Raw genomic sequence first — 14,331 nt, forward strand, 5'->3', positions numbered from 1 at the left:
TATAAGCATGGGTTTTTTCCCCCCCTTTCTTTCATATGGCTTTTTTTTTTTTCTCTCTCGACGCCAGCCTGATTTTTTTTGTCGCGCAGTACGCGGCGAGATGATGGGAATTACATGTTTGATATGAGAACACTTTTTTCTCTTTTTGGTTTGGAAAAAAAGGGGATTAGATGAGAGAAGGGGTCAGTCATTACTGGACCAGGGTCGCTCTTGTGAGGCCTTCTTTTTTTTATATATATATATATAGTGTGTTGAAGTAATCAAGTCAGCTCGGAACACTTTTTGACCTTTGTGTGTGATGTGATTGTAAGCTTTTATTCCTGGTGATTCCGTTTCACATCATACACCCACAACAGACAACTTTATCCAAAAAACCAATTACAATTTCACCCCTATCCATCTATCTATCTATCTCCCCGTTGTCTCCCCCCTCCTCCTCCTAACAAAAACAGGCAACCCCCCCTCCATAGGCAGCGTCAAGCTATCCCCACTCCTCCTCTCTTGTCCTCCTTCCCAAGCCCCTCAAACTCCCACCCCCAAGCCACAACAGGAATAACCTGCACCGCAATCCCCTCGGCCATTTTTCTTCCCAAACAACTCCTCGCCCCCCCGTAAAAAACCGGAAACTCGGCCGCGCCCTTGTGTTTGATTGTCCCATTTTCATCCAGCCACCTCTCCGGTCTAAACTGATCCGCGTCCTCCCCCCAGGTCAGCCTGCTCCTCTGCATAGCCCAGAGACACCACACCAGCACGCTGTCCTTTGGGAGAAACGTCCCGTCTGGGAGTGTGGTAGCTGCCTGGGCTTGGCGAATCTCAAACGGGATGGGGGGGTAAAGGCGGAGGGATTCGTAAAAGACTGCGAGAGAGTAAGGTGCTGAAAGGGGGGTCAGGACTGCGGGGGAAAAGGGAAGGGAGGAGGAGGTAGTGTCAAGCGGGGCTTGTTCTCTAGCAAGAACACCCCTGACCTCGTCTCGGATTTTGGACAAAACTTCTGGGTGAGAGAGCAGCAAGTAAAACGTCCAGGTTAGTGCCTGGCCTGTGGTGTCACGGCCTGCGGAGAGGTACGTCAAGGCCGCGTCGGCGACGGTGGAGGGGGAGTCGGGGATTGCGGACAAGAGGGAATGGATTAGTGATCCTGAGATGGAGTCTAGTTTCTCGTCATCGGGCGAGGTGGAAGGCGGCGGGGAAGAGGAAATGGATTTGGCGTCTCGCATGGCGCGGGACACAATTTCGAGGCCGAATTTTTTGACGGTGGAGATGGATTGGCGGAACTTGTGGCCAAAAAAGAATTCCGTTAGGGGGTAGAGGGGGTTTTGGAAGCGCTGGGCTGTGCAGCCCGAGGCGTGGTCGAAGGAGGAGGAGAAGGGGGAGGAGAAGTGCATTTCCATCTGGACGGGAGGTCAGTCACCACGAACATGGAAAGGGGAGGAATGAGGAGGTACATTGTAAGCCATCTTCCCCATAAGCTTGGTGGTAATCTCATGAAAAACATCCTGCAGATCCACCACCTGGTCTGGCTTGGCCGCCTCGAGCTCCTTGACGCTCTCAGACAAATACTGCGGGAGAGCCACATCGGTCAAGACCCGTAGGTTGGCCGTGTTGAGAAAGCTTAGGCCGGCTTTGCGCTGGAGTTTCCAAAAGGCACCGTCCGCATTGATGATGCCATTGCCGAAAAGGTCCCAGGAGCGGGTTTTGACAAAGTTGCCTTTGGTGAAGAGACCTTCGTGCTTGAAGACGTAGTCGAGGTTTTTGGGATCGTGGATGAGCACGCCTGGGGGGAGGGTTGGGACTGTGAGGGCGAGGGTCTCGTAGCCGAATTGGCGCTGGCATTTGTTGAACCAGCTGAGGAGGTTCCAGCGGGGCTGGAGGAATTGAATACCGTTGCCCACGAGGGGGAGGGTGTCGGGTGGGTTTCGTAGAGGCTCCCCGTTGCGTCGTATGGCCTTCTTTCCTAGGAGTGCGCGGACTAGCAGCGCGAAGACTACCCCCGCGAGGAGGTAATGCGCCGAGCCTAGAAAGAGGCCCATTGTGAGGATATGGCTACCTGGGGCGCATAGGGGTGCGAGTGTGTATGTTGAGGGAACCTAAGGAGGAGTTCTCAGGTGATGACGGTGTCTCGGTAAACCAACAGTGCTGACGTTGCTCTCACCAAACCCACCCTTGGACTTATAAGACAGAGGTTATGCAAGGTGTTTAGGCGAGCCAATTGCGGCGGCGGTAATGAATCTCGATAGCAAACGTGGCTTGCACAGCAAATCCGATCTGAACTGTCCAATTGATCCCGGGTATCGTCTGAAGTTGAAGGTCGACTTTGGATGGTTGTCCATGTGAAGGGTGTGGGATCTTGATGGGCGGTTGACATCAGGCTTGGCAAGGTCGCACGAACTGCCATCGCTTGCAGGAAGATTTGCATGGATTGGGGCAGACAGGGGGTGGCCCAGGGCTAAAAGCGGGATGCGTTCACTGCAGAAAGCTCGGAGGTGTTGCTCCTTTTCCACCTCTCTCACCCATAACGTCATACAAGGGAGCTAGGGCCATGATTGACTCTTCCACCACAGCTTGAGCTACCTATTCTTGTCAACCGCGAAAAAAAACGTCGATTGGTCCTCGGAAGGAATTCCCCCATTCCCGTTGTGATACCTACCATTCCCGACCCGGTCCCAAACATTCGAATCCCTTCAACGTCCAACCATTTCCAACTAACCTACACCAACCAACCAGCCAGCCCACCAACCAGCCCACCATGGCACCTCTCCTACCCCGAATGCAGGTCTTTGAGATAGCAGACCAAGAATGGTATCATCATCCCCTTCCTCTCTCGCTCTCTCACACACAACATCGATCTAACAACCATCCAGGTTCCCCCAATTCCTCCGCACCCACATGCAAGCCGCCCTAACAGCAGCCTGGACAACCCACATCCCCCTCCTCCAATCCTCCTCCCCGCCCGCATCGTCGCCCGTCTCCTCTCCCACCACTTCGGCCCCTCTATTCACAACTACACCTTCATCGACTTTTGCGCCGGCGCCGGCGGCCCAACCCCCTCGATAGAGAAACACCTCAACGCCTCCATTTCCACCTCCCCTCCCTCCTACGCCGAAGCAGCCACCGCCCCCCCACCGGTCCAATTCATCCTCACCGACCTCCACCCCCACCCGGCCCTCTGGTCCGCCGCCGCCTCTGCGTCCCCTAACCTGTCTTATGTCTCGTCTTCTGTCGACGCGAGCAACGTCCCCCAGCACTTGATCAATGACCAGAAGCAAAAAGGGAAGAAGGTTTTCAGATTGTTCAACCTTGCCTTTCACCACTTTGACGACACCCTCGCGAGGAAAATCCTCCGAAACACGCTCGAGACCAGCGACGGGTTTGGCATCTTTGAACTGCAGGACCGGTCTCTGTCGGGGTTTTTGGCGTGCTGTTTGTTCGGTCTTGGGGCGATGGTCATGGCGCCTTACTATGCTTTTTTGTGGGGGGCTCCGTTGGTGCTGGTGTGGACGTATCTGGTGCCGGCGCTGCCGGCGGTGTTGGTTTTTGATGGGTGGATGTCTAGTCTCAGGACGAGGACGGTGGGGGAGGTGAAGGATTTAATGGGGAGTTGCGGGTTGGGGGAGGGGGAAATAAGGAAGTGGGAGGTTAGGAGTGGGACGGAGAGGTTTATTCCTGGGGTGGGGTATGTCAATTGGATTATTGTGACGAGGAAGGGGAGTCAGGAGTAGGGAGAAAGGGTTGTAGGATAGGGATGGTGTGAATATTGGGCGGTAGACATCATACATTGGGAGGGTTGATCGTAGATGGCCCGAGTTTACAAAGCCTTGATGGCTGGCCAACCGGGGCGTAATTCAGTTTTTGGGTATCAACAACATACATACATACATGCATCTTACAGCCCATGCAATCCAAAAGCATGAATATGACATAAAGCACAGAAAAAAAGAAAATTATTTCTTGGACATCATCAACCTCAAAAACTCATCCTCGTCCACACCCCCCTTGCCACTCGCGTCAAACTCCTCCACCATGGCGATGATGTCCGCGTCCGGTATGTTGTTCCCGACTTGTTTGCTCACTCGTCTCAGGTCGTCTTGTGTGATCATGCCCTTTCCGTCCACGTCAAACAGTCTGAACGCTCTTCTCAGCTCTTCCCGGGGATCCCGCTGCCGTATTAGCGTGCCGGCGATGGCCTGGACGACGGGGAGGCTGAAGAGGCGGTAGATGGGGGGGCAGTCCTGGTCGTGGGTCCAGGAGGGGGGTTTCTGGCCATGGCGGATGAGGAGGTCGAAGGTCTGGGCTTTGGGGAGCTCGAAGCCGAGGGCGCGGAGGACGAAGCGGAACTCTTCGTAGGAGAGGTAGGAGTCTTTGTTCGAGTCGAAGAGGTCGAACTGTGGGGGGTTAGTATAGGAGGGGATGGATGGGGGGAAAGGAGAAAGTACGGCTTCGCTGACGCGTGTTTTTTGCTCGTCGGAGAGCTTGCTGTAGTCTTCTCTTGAGGGGGTGGCGTATTGGATTGCGCCGCGGCCGGGGTTGGAGGAGGAGGCCATTGCTGCCGTTTTTTTTTTTTTTTGGGGGGGTTGGATGGGAAAAGCGGAGGACAGGTTGGGTTGTGCGCCGGGGTGTTTGAACAAAACTAAACAATTGTTACAAAAGAAGGTTGTTTGGGTTCGCTAAAGACAAGAGAGAGCTCTCTGTTGTAGCTAGCGAGGCGAAAGGGAGGGAAGAATGCTGTCGTGTCTCTCTCTCTCTCGGTGTGGCTGAAAGTGGGTTATCCCGTTATTCCCTTTTCGGTACTATAAGTTTTCGAGCTTTCCTTTTGGTCTAGAATTCCACAACGGTTCGTTGGGTTCGTCAAAAATGTGATGGAGAATTGGAGATGGAGAACAAGGAAACGAAACGGTTGTTGCTTGGGCACACACGCACGCGCACGCGTTGCCCACTTTACGCGTTCGCACAACCCCCGGTCAGTGATTTATGCCAAGCCGCCATGCTGTGGGAGCCCCGCTGAAATTTACTTTAAGGATCCATCGAGAAGCTTCGCAGCATGAAGCAAAAACAACATGAATTGCGCCAGAACATAAAAACTACCAACGATAGAATCAGTAAAAAAAAAAAATGGTTAAACGAAAGCGCGGTGATGACGACTCCTCCCTCAATGTCTCTGCTGTGTTTTTCAAGCATCGCGACGAGGTCTTCCGCGCCATCAAGAACGCCAAAGGCCGCGAGCGCCAGCGACAGAGCAAACGGTTGAAGGATGCGAAGTCGACCCCGGATAAGAAGGCGAGGATAGAGAAGGAGATTGTTGTTCTTAACGTGGGTTTTGCTAGATATTCTTGTGAGAGGCGATACATGACACTGATGCAAGTACAGTCCCTGGACCTTCACCAAACCGCCCATGCCCACCTTTGCTCGTCCCTCCTCCGAGTCAAGAGTATCGCCGAACATGAGAAGCTACCAAACGAGATCAAAAGCGGTGTACCGAAACCTGAGCTCACCGAGGAGGAAAGAGCGGCGTTGCACAATGTCACCAGCGCGCTGTACAGTCATGCGGGCGTGAAAGAGGCGGTGGCTAAGGCGCTGGTAGATGTCTGCAAGGCGCTGGGTGTTTCCGTTCCGGAGAAGAAGGGCAGGGGGAAGAAGGAGAGGCGTGAAGAGAAGGAGGGAGTAAAAGAAACGTCAGAGCCGAAGAAGGCGAAGAGCGACAAGAAGGAAAAGAAAGAGAAGGATACCAAACAGGACAAGGTCAAGGACCTCCCAGTAGCAGATGACAGCGAGGGAGAGGACGAGGATATCAACTACGGAGAAGATGTAGACGAAACTGTCGTCTCCCGCATGGCCGACCTCCTCGGCTCAAGCTCAGAAGACGAAGACGACGAAGAAGAGAAGATGAAGCTCGCAAAACGCCAAACCAAAACAAAGAAAGCACTACCAAAAGAGCTGGATCCAATGGAAATCACGTCCGACGAAGAAGGTGGCGACGAGGCAGATTCCGACGACGATTCCGATGACGACCTCGACCCGATGCAAATAACCGACGATGAGGCCGACGAAGAAAACGACAATGAGGAAAGCGAGGACGAATTTGGCGGCTTCAGTGATTCCAACCAAAGCTCAGCCAGTGACAGCGACAGCGAAGAAGAAAAGGAAGAGGAAGACCAACAAAGCGACGCCTCGTCATCGGCACAGTCTCCGCCGCCAAAGAAGAGCAAAAGAGCCGCCAAGGCCGAAGTAAACGGCTCAACCTTTCTGCCGTCCCTAATGGGAGGCTACATTTCGGGTTCGGAATCAGCCTCGGACGTCGACCTCGCTCCCACCCGCAAGAACCGCCGTGGTCAGCGGGCGAGACAGGCCATCTGGGAAAAGAAGTTTAAGGAACAGGCCAAGCACCTTAAGAAGCAGCAGGAAAAGCGGGATTCGGGCTGGGATCTGAAGAGGGGTGCTGTGGATGGAGACAACAAGCCGTGGAAGAAGGGTATCAAGAACCCCTTCAAGGCTACGGGTGCGAACGATGTGGCTGTCAAGAAGGAGGAGGAGCCGCCGAAGAAGGATAGGAAGAGAGATGATCTTGGCACGTTGCATCCCAGTTGGGAGGCGAGGAGGTTGGCCAAGGAGAAGGAGAAGCTTACTGCTCCGTTTGAGGGGAAGAAGATCACTTTTGACTAAGTTTTGTTGGATTGTTCTGATGAGAGGTAGCCTGCAGGTGCTGTCGCTCACGATCAGAAAGGGACGGAAGTAATCATGAATCAAGTCGGTCTTGATGTTAGCTATGGGTGTACCACTGAACTAAGAAGCAAGTATAAATCTTGCTGTCCCAAACGCCCCCCATCAAGTGTCAGGTTTGCCTTCGCGTGCATGTGGGCTTCGTTAGGCAGTCAACAGACCTTGGGAAATATTTGAGAGCTGTTGAGTGTGATACCAATAGGCTTTCGCTCGATAAAGGGCGTGGAGTTACAGACGCTTCAATATTTGAGTCTCTTTTATCAATAAGCCTGACGTATATAGTTCATTTAAAATGAGCTAACAAACGCTGGCTCCCATAGACCCCTCTTTTTTTCCCGGGAGCTTAAGTATCGAGGATGGGGAGATCTTAGGTAGGTAGGTGTCTAAGCACACTGTGTGCTATGAGAAGGGATATTTGAAAATGCCAGGCAAAGTGTGTTGGGTAATGAGGTACGAAGGCCTGTTGGATATCAGTAGAGGCATACTAATCTATGTTTAAGAATGATTAAATATATTTAAAGCAAAAGGCCTATTCGTCATCCTCAAAAGCTAATTAATTATCGCTAACTAAAAAAAAAGTCGTGGCTAACATACTTATAGAAATTATTGAAAATTAAAGTAAGTCAGAAATAAAATGATATTAAAATATAGGTAAGGTATGGTAAATATATATCATATTATTAATATAGTTAACAGGGTTATAGGATTTAGAGGAAAGGGATTTATTACTTTAACGACGAAAATAGGGGTACATAGGGGGTGGAGTGGCAGGAAGACTCTCCCCATGACTTTTGCACAAATCACCTATTCTCTCTCCAACAGTTAATAGGTAACGCTAATGTGTAATTTAGCTTGTATATGACCAATGCATCGCTTTATGTTATTTTCTAGATTCAAGGTACTATAGGATGTTCATGTTGCGCCACAGTCGTTCTCTCCCAGTTTTTGAATTTGCATATATCAGATGAGAAGTTTTTCCAGTCACGATGTCACACGGCAAAAGCCAACTACCTGCAACCATGCCCAACAACACCGCCGATACCACCGCAAGGAGGGGTAACTGCACGTTGAGAGCCTCTCATTTAAAGTGAGGCAGACAAACAGAGGCATGGCGGTTATCAAAGGAAGGCCACTGGCCAGGAGGATATCGGAGGACTTGGCGATGGCCTGAGGCCAATAAGGGCACGGGCTACGCGAGGAAGGATAAAATACGCGTTTGGAAACACCAAGACTGTATCTCTTCTTTTTCTTTTCGGTATTACAGACTTCGAGGCTATTGAAGATTATTAGCCTAAATTAAACTATAAGTTCCAAGCTTTAATATTATAGTCCTTATTATATATAATTTTTAAATAATCGAAGACGATAATTACTATACTACGACGCTATAGCACTATCGCCACTTACCCCGCTTTTTTCCTTTATTAATATCCACTATATTATTATTAATTCTATCTTTAGATATTGTTAAAGGATTCGTTCTACTATCGTATAACCCTTGGGTTAACGATAACGAAGATTCCGACTTTACTATAGGAGAATACTTCTTTAACGCCTTGCTTATTCCGCGACCTTTTATTTCCGGCTACGCTACCTATATTCCTTTCCCGACATTACTAGTTACGGTATTACCTATATACGCGACCACTCGAAACCTATAAGAAAAACTTAATAGCGCGTTTATTTCTACCTATAATATAGTAGACTATCGCTCTCCTTTAGCCGAACTAGTCTAGATCGACGACTATATAAAGCTTACGCTTTACTCGCTTTAGGACTTTAAAGTTATTATAAGCGACCCCTCTAAAATCTAGCCTTTACCTAGAGCCGTCTATAACCTAGCGCCCTAGATCGTAGAATTCTATCGACGTATAAGCGAGGCCTACGAGAGCGTTCGCTAGTTTACCCGATAATAATATAAGGATTATATTAATTATTAAGAACTAAAACGCTTTAAACGGTAGTACGAATATATCCGAAAGTAATATATTATTTACGCCAGTATAATTAAGCTCGGAGTTTAGGCCTTTAATTAATAGATTAAATACTTCCGTTAATAGGTCGAAAATACTAGTGCTACCTTTACGAACTAGATTTAGGGAGCTATTACGGTTATTACCTAGGATAAACGCTAGCGCTAATAAGCTATTAAATAGCTATATAAATCCGTTAACCGATATTACTTCGCTTTAGTAACCTTCGAGAAGGAAGTTATATATTAAAAAAGATTTAATAACGATATATAGGAATAAACTACCTTACGTAACCGAAATATTGCTAGACTTTTAACTAAAAAGTTCGTTAATCTTATTATTTTTAATAATTACGGACGGTACGTTATAGAATAGGTTAAGAAGCTTACGGAAAAAATATTTAACGAATTCCGTATTTAAATAAAGTAAAATCCTAACGCCGATATCGACTTTATTTAGCGTAGCCTTAGGGAAAAGGTATTAGTACGACTATTACGTCCTCCTACTATTATACTATTTAAAGTATTATCCTTAACTTAGCGTATACGAAAGCGCTTAACTACCTAGGTACTATAAAATACCTAGGTATACCGTATAGCTCGATAAACTAATATTTAGTTCGAGTCCTCTCGAGCTAATCCTATATATATAACGCTTATATTTAACGGTGGCGGAGGAGGAAGCCTTCCCTTATAATAATCCGTCGCTATTAACGGAGAATTACTTTCGGACTTTAACGACTCGGACTTAAATAACTCCTACGAGGATTATTAAGAGAGGTAACTACCCGCGGACGGAGCCGGAGGAAGATTACCTAGGGGACCTCTAATCTTACGTAACCGCCCTCGATTATTTAGTCCCTTGGGTCGAAACGATTTTATTCGACTTATTTATTAATTTTTTTAAGTACTAATTTAAATTAATCCGGTATATATAATAAAGCCCTTAGCCTATAATAATAGAGATCTCTTTAAATTCCGGTCTTAATAGTTTAAAGTAAAAGTATATATAGATTTTTACCCTATAGGGTTCCTTACCGACCAAGTTAGGATTAATTAAATTAGATCTTTATTTACCGATAAAACCTAGGTATAGTACTAATAGCGAGTTAGTTAAATATAAAGGCTAGGCTTAATAAACGTTTAAAATAATTATATTACCGTTATTTAAAAATACTTTCGGGATATAGCCGAAAGGTACCGTAACGCCTATAAAATATAAAAGCTCCGGTACTAAGGAGATATTTTATAGTATTTAACCGAGCTTATAAACCTTAACGAAGTAGTTTAATAGTTAGGAATTACGTTTTAAAGCTATATCTCGAAGGTACTTCCGGACGAGATTATTAAACTAATTTATTTAAAATAGGAAAGCGTCCCGGAAATAAACGAGGACTTCCTTTACGCTATTTAAAAAACTAATTATATTTATAAAAATATATTTATTAATCCTAGTATTTTAATTAATTACTAGGCGGAAAAAAATATATTTACTTTAATTTCGGAGCGCTCGAAGTCGGGCCCTCCCTACTAAAGTCGTTTTTAATAAACGTTAAATCTATTTTTAAAAAGTAATAAAGTACCCTTTAAGGCTTTAAGCGGTAGACCCGATTTAAAGGATATTAAGTAGGTAACTATAAAAGAGGTATTAGCGGGAATTTTCTAAAATAACGTTAATAAATATAAAAAGGATAGGTTTATATACTAGCGATATAGCCGTAATAATTATTATACCCTTACCTACTTTATTAAAAAGGATATTTCCGGTAACGACCTTCCCGCGGCTCCTCCTAAGGTAGCCGGGGTTAAGCGGAAGGCCGAGGAGAAAAAAAAAAAACGAATTAATATTTTTAAAGAAAGTACGAATCGATATTATTAAGATATATATTAACGATAATAAACTACTAATCTTTAAAGTACTTAACGACGATATATTTAATATTAAAATAGGTTTTTACTAAGCCGTTTACTTACGCCGATAGGACGTAATTGGCCGAATAGCATTATTATTACGGAAGTTAAATACCTTTATTTAAGTAATAAGGAAAAGTAACTACGAAACTATTTAAGGGTAAGAGCTAAACCTATCGTTAGTATAAGTATTATCGAAGGTACTAACGCGCGCCCTTAGGAACGTCCGGTATATATTTTTTTAAATCCTAATAGTACCGTTTCTATTTTATCGAAGGATATAGCTACCCGTTTCGCGATTAAAACCTTCCGTTACCCTCTTAGGTTTTATCTTTAATCCTTTACTAAAAAAAGAGATATTAATAAGGAGGTATTATATATCGATACCGTAGTATTTAGGTACTTAGAAAACCACTTTATTAAATTATAATTTAAAGTTAATAAGCTCGACGTAAAATATAATATTATTTTATTATATTAGTAGCTTTAAAAATATTAATTAGCTAGCTTTTACGATTAAAACCCTATAAAAATTATATTTATTTTACTTATATACCGTAAACGATATATTAGCCTATCGGTACTTAGGAAAGCTAATAAAATTATTTTTAACGTTAAAGATAATCAAAGCTTTATTCCCGAACGTTTCCGGGATCTAATACTATTAGTCCCTTATAATATATCTAAAAAGCTATTTAATTATAAGCTTTAGGACTATATAATTAATTTAATAAATAGTAAAATACTACTATAGGGGCCTATCTACTCCCTTAGCGGTAAAAAGCTTAAGTTTCTATATATATAACTAAATAAAATACTAACCGAAAGCAAGATTAAGCCTTCTAAGTCCCTTTATAGCGCTTTACTTTTTATAATAAATAAAGATACCTCTATCGAAAAGAAAGGAATATATAAAGACGACCTTCGATTAATAGTAAATTAAAATATATTTAATAATATTATTATCTTTAATAGGTATCCTCTACTATTTATTAATAAGCTATAAAATCGTTTTACCGGAGTTAAATATTTTATTAAAATCGATTTTAAAAATAGATTTAACCTCGTACGAATTAAGGAAGGAAATAAGTAGAAAATAGTTTTCCGCTACCGCTATAGTCTCTTCGAGTTTATAATTATATATTTTAGGCTAATTAATACCTTAACTACCTTTTAAGCTATAGTCTATAAAGTCTTTAGTAACCTAATCGATATAGGGATACTAACGTATATTAATAATATCCTTATATACGCCGAAACTATAGAGGAGCACGACCGGCTTACGAAAGAAGTATTACGGCGGTTAAAAGAAAATAACCTTACTATTTTAGTAAAGAAGTATATATAGACTATAAGGTAGGTTAAATACTTTAGGTATATTATCTTTAAGTATAGGATTTCTATATCTAAAGAGAAAGTAAATTGTATTTTAAACTAAAAGAGACTTATTATATTTAAAGCTATCTAATCCTTTATCGGTTTCGCTAACTTCTATTAACGCTTTATTAATAAGTTCTTTATTATTACTTAAGCTTTTACGGTATTCCTAAAGCTCGACGTATATTAGTAAAAGTAAATATAAGCTATAGAAATAGTATTTAATAGGCTTAAAGAGGCCTTTACTATTACTCTTATCCTTACTTATTTTAACCTAGTAAAGTTAACGGTCCTAAAGATAAATACGTTTAACTTTACCTTAGGTAAAGTAATATCCTAAAAGGGGGACGATAGTAAACTCTACCCGGTTACTTTCTACTTTAGAAAGCTTATTAAACTAAAAATAAACTATAAAGTATACGATAAAAAGCTATTAGCTATAGTCGACTACTTTATAAAATAGCGAAGATACTTCGAGGGGGTAAAATATTATATCGAAATGTATTCCGATTATTAGAACTTAATATACTTTACTATAGCGAAAGTCTTAAATAGACGCTAAGTAAAATAGACGTAAGAACTCGCCGCTTATAACTTTATTATTATATATCGGCCTAAACGACTTAACGGTAAGGCCGACGTACTTTTAAAACTCGATTAGTATCGGCTTAAGAAGGGGGAAGATAAGGACTAGCCGATTATTTCGGTCTTAAAAAATTATTACTTTTTATCGCTAAACGAAGGACCTTTTTTTCTAGTTTTTTCCGTAAGGCTCGTTAATATACTAGTCGCCCCGGCGTAGAATAACGATTTCCTTGCCCGGATTAAGATAGTTATTAGTAAAGATACCGACTATATTAAGAATTTAGTAATATTATTTAAAAATAAGTACGAGGATTACGGTCTATTATACTATAATAACCTATTAAGGATCCCTAGCGACCCAGCACTACGAAAAAAGATTCTCGAATCTAAGTACGACTCTATCGTCGTAGGTTACTTAAATATAAATAGGACTATCGACTTTATTTAACGTAACTTTTAGTAGTTAGGTATAAATTAGGACGTTCGCGAGTACGTACGAGAATATAGAGAATATTAATAGAATAAGTACCTACGCTATAGTACCTTCGGGTTATTTTAATTAATAAAAATTCCGTGGAAACCGTAGAGAGTGATCTCTATAGACTTTATTACGGATCTTCCATTATCCTTCGGGTATAATTCGATTTAGGTTATTGTAAATATATTTATTAAAATAATATATTTTATCCCTTTATATATAGAAGCGAAGAAGATTAACGATTTAATCCGGATTTTCGCGCGCGAATATTAATAACTTTACGGCGTACCGGTAAATATTATTTCTAACCGCGATTTACGCTTTACCGCTTACCTATAAAAAGATTTCCTAAAGCTCGTTAGTATTAATAACTATATAAATATAGCCTTTTATCTTTAGATAAACGGATAAATAGAAATTATAAATTAAGAATTAAAAATATATCTCCGCGCCTTTATTAATTACGAGATAGCTAATTAAAATAAATTACTTTTTATAGTAAAATTTATATATAATAACGCCCGTAAGGTACTAATAGGTATATCGCTTTTTTTCGTTAACTATAGTTACTACCTTACCTCTAATAACCCCTCGTCGAATACTACCGTTTATAACCTTTCGAGCCGGCTATACGTATACTAAATAACTTAAATTTATAAAGAAATGTAGAATTCTTTAAAAAATATCTATAAACGTATAAAATAATAAATAAATTCGAAGAAAAAAGAAATACCTTTATTTAAATAGGATTAGTTTATAATATTTAACGCTAGGTATATTAAGACCCGTCGACCCTTTAAGAAGCTAAATAAGAAGATATTAAGCCTATTTAAAATCTAGAAGGTAATCTCGCTTACCGTTATCCGACTAACTTTCCTTAAGCATTAACGTACATTATCAGCGAGTGACCCATATCAGCGAGTGACCCACTTTCTACGCGACGCGACATCTTTGCACTTCACAACAACTTTCCTCTACCATCCAAAATGCCCACTACTTCAAACGAAAGCCAGATAATCTTAGCCCTCCAAGCTCTTCAAAATGACGAGAATCTAAGCGAACGAGCTGCAGCTAAAATTTACGGAGTCGACCGTAAAACACTAGGGCGTCGCCGCATCGGCAAGCCTGCACGACGCGATATAACACCTAATTCGAAGAAGCTCACTCAATCAGAAGAGGAGGCTATTGTCCAATACATTATTGAGCTATGTGCGCGAGCTTTTCCACCCAGATTGCGTGGTGTGGAAGATATGGCCAACCAACTGCTACGCGTACGCGATGCGCCCCTGTCGGCAAG

General features: G+C 42.9%; 5 protein-coding genes across 5 annotated transcripts; 3 read left to right on the forward strand and 2 right to left on the reverse strand.

The window, feature by feature from the left end:
- Positions 1 to 40: 40 nt before the first annotated feature.
- QC764_0065610 (uncharacterized protein) lies at positions 41 to 2,415 on the reverse strand. The gene is made up of 2 exons (XM_062940570.1): positions 1,443 to 2,415; positions 41 to 1,388 (listed from the first exon to the last, which is right to left on the reverse strand). The coding sequence occupies exons 1-2, from the start codon at positions 2,025 to 2,027 to the stop codon at positions 477 to 479; spliced, it is 1,497 nt and encodes a 498-aa protein (XP_062800409.1). The 5' UTR covers positions 2,028 to 2,415; the 3' UTR covers positions 41 to 476.
- QC764_0065620 (uncharacterized protein) lies at positions 1,416 to 1,919 on the forward strand (the record flags this gene model as incomplete). Its single annotated transcript, XM_062940571.1, has 2 exons — positions 1,416 to 1,445; positions 1,614 to 1,919. The coding sequence occupies 2 exons, from the start codon at positions 1,416 to 1,418 to the stop codon at positions 1,917 to 1,919; spliced, it is 336 nt and encodes a 111-aa protein (XP_062800410.1).
- A 22-nt stretch (positions 2,416 to 2,437) lies between the features above and the next one.
- Positions 2,438 to 3,923, forward strand: QC764_403140 (uncharacterized protein). Its single transcript, XM_062946595.1, has 2 exons — positions 2,438 to 2,796; positions 2,859 to 3,923. Exons 1-2 carry the CDS (start codon positions 2,794 to 2,796, stop codon positions 3,714 to 3,716), a joined length of 861 nt encoding a protein of 286 aa, XP_062800411.1. The 5' UTR covers positions 2,438 to 2,793; the 3' UTR covers positions 3,717 to 3,923.
- CDC31 (Calcium-binding component of the spindle pole body (SPB) half-bridge) lies at positions 3,726 to 4,913 on the reverse strand. Its single transcript, XM_062946594.1, has 2 exons — positions 4,431 to 4,913; positions 3,726 to 4,379 (listed from the first exon to the last, which is right to left on the reverse strand). The coding sequence occupies exons 1-2, from the start codon at positions 4,536 to 4,538 to the stop codon at positions 3,939 to 3,941; spliced, it is 549 nt and encodes a 182-aa protein (XP_062800412.1). The 5' UTR covers positions 4,539 to 4,913; the 3' UTR covers positions 3,726 to 3,938.
- Positions 4,844 to 6,737, forward strand: QC764_403120 (uncharacterized protein). Its single transcript, XM_062946593.1, has 3 exons — positions 4,844 to 4,954; positions 5,013 to 5,304; positions 5,362 to 6,737. Exons 2-3 carry the CDS (start codon positions 5,107 to 5,109, stop codon positions 6,652 to 6,654), a joined length of 1,491 nt encoding a protein of 496 aa, XP_062800413.1. The 5' UTR covers positions 4,844 to 4,954; positions 5,013 to 5,106; the 3' UTR covers positions 6,655 to 6,737.
- The last annotated feature ends 7,594 nt before the right edge of the window (positions 6,738 to 14,331 follow it).

Source organism: Podospora pseudoanserina, chromosome 4 (assembly GCF_035222485.1).
Source record: "Podospora pseudoanserina strain CBS 124.78 chromosome 4, whole genome shotgun sequence".
NCBI classification, from domain to species: Eukaryota; Fungi; Ascomycota; class Sordariomycetes; order Sordariales; family Podosporaceae; genus Podospora; species Podospora pseudoanserina.

Excerpts from the sequence above, each read along its gene's own strand:
- CDC31 (XM_062946594.1), bottom strand. The coding sequence starts at position 4,538 with ATGGCCTCCTCCTCCAACCCCGGCCGCGGCGCAATCCAATACGCCACC. Across the intron at positions 4,380-4,430 it reads AAACACGCGTCAGCGAAGCC|TTCGACCTCTTCGACTCGAA; the intron begins GTACTTTCTCCT and ends AACCCCCCACAG.
- QC764_403120 (XM_062946593.1), top strand. The coding sequence starts at position 5,107 with ATGGTTAAACGAAAGCGCGGTGATGACGACTCCTCCCTCAATGTCTCT. Across the intron at positions 5,305-5,361 it reads AGGAGATTGTTGTTCTTAAC|TCCCTGGACCTTCACCAAAC; the intron begins GTGGGTTTTGCT and ends ATGCAAGTACAG.
- QC764_0065610 (XM_062940570.1), bottom strand. The coding sequence starts at position 2,027 with ATGGGCCTCTTTCTAGGCTCGGCGCATTACCTCCTCGCGGGGGTAGTC. Across the intron at positions 1,389-1,442 it reads TGGGGAAGATGGCTTACAAT|ATGGAAATGCACTTCTCCTC; the intron begins GTACCTCCTCAT and ends CCTCCCGTCCAG.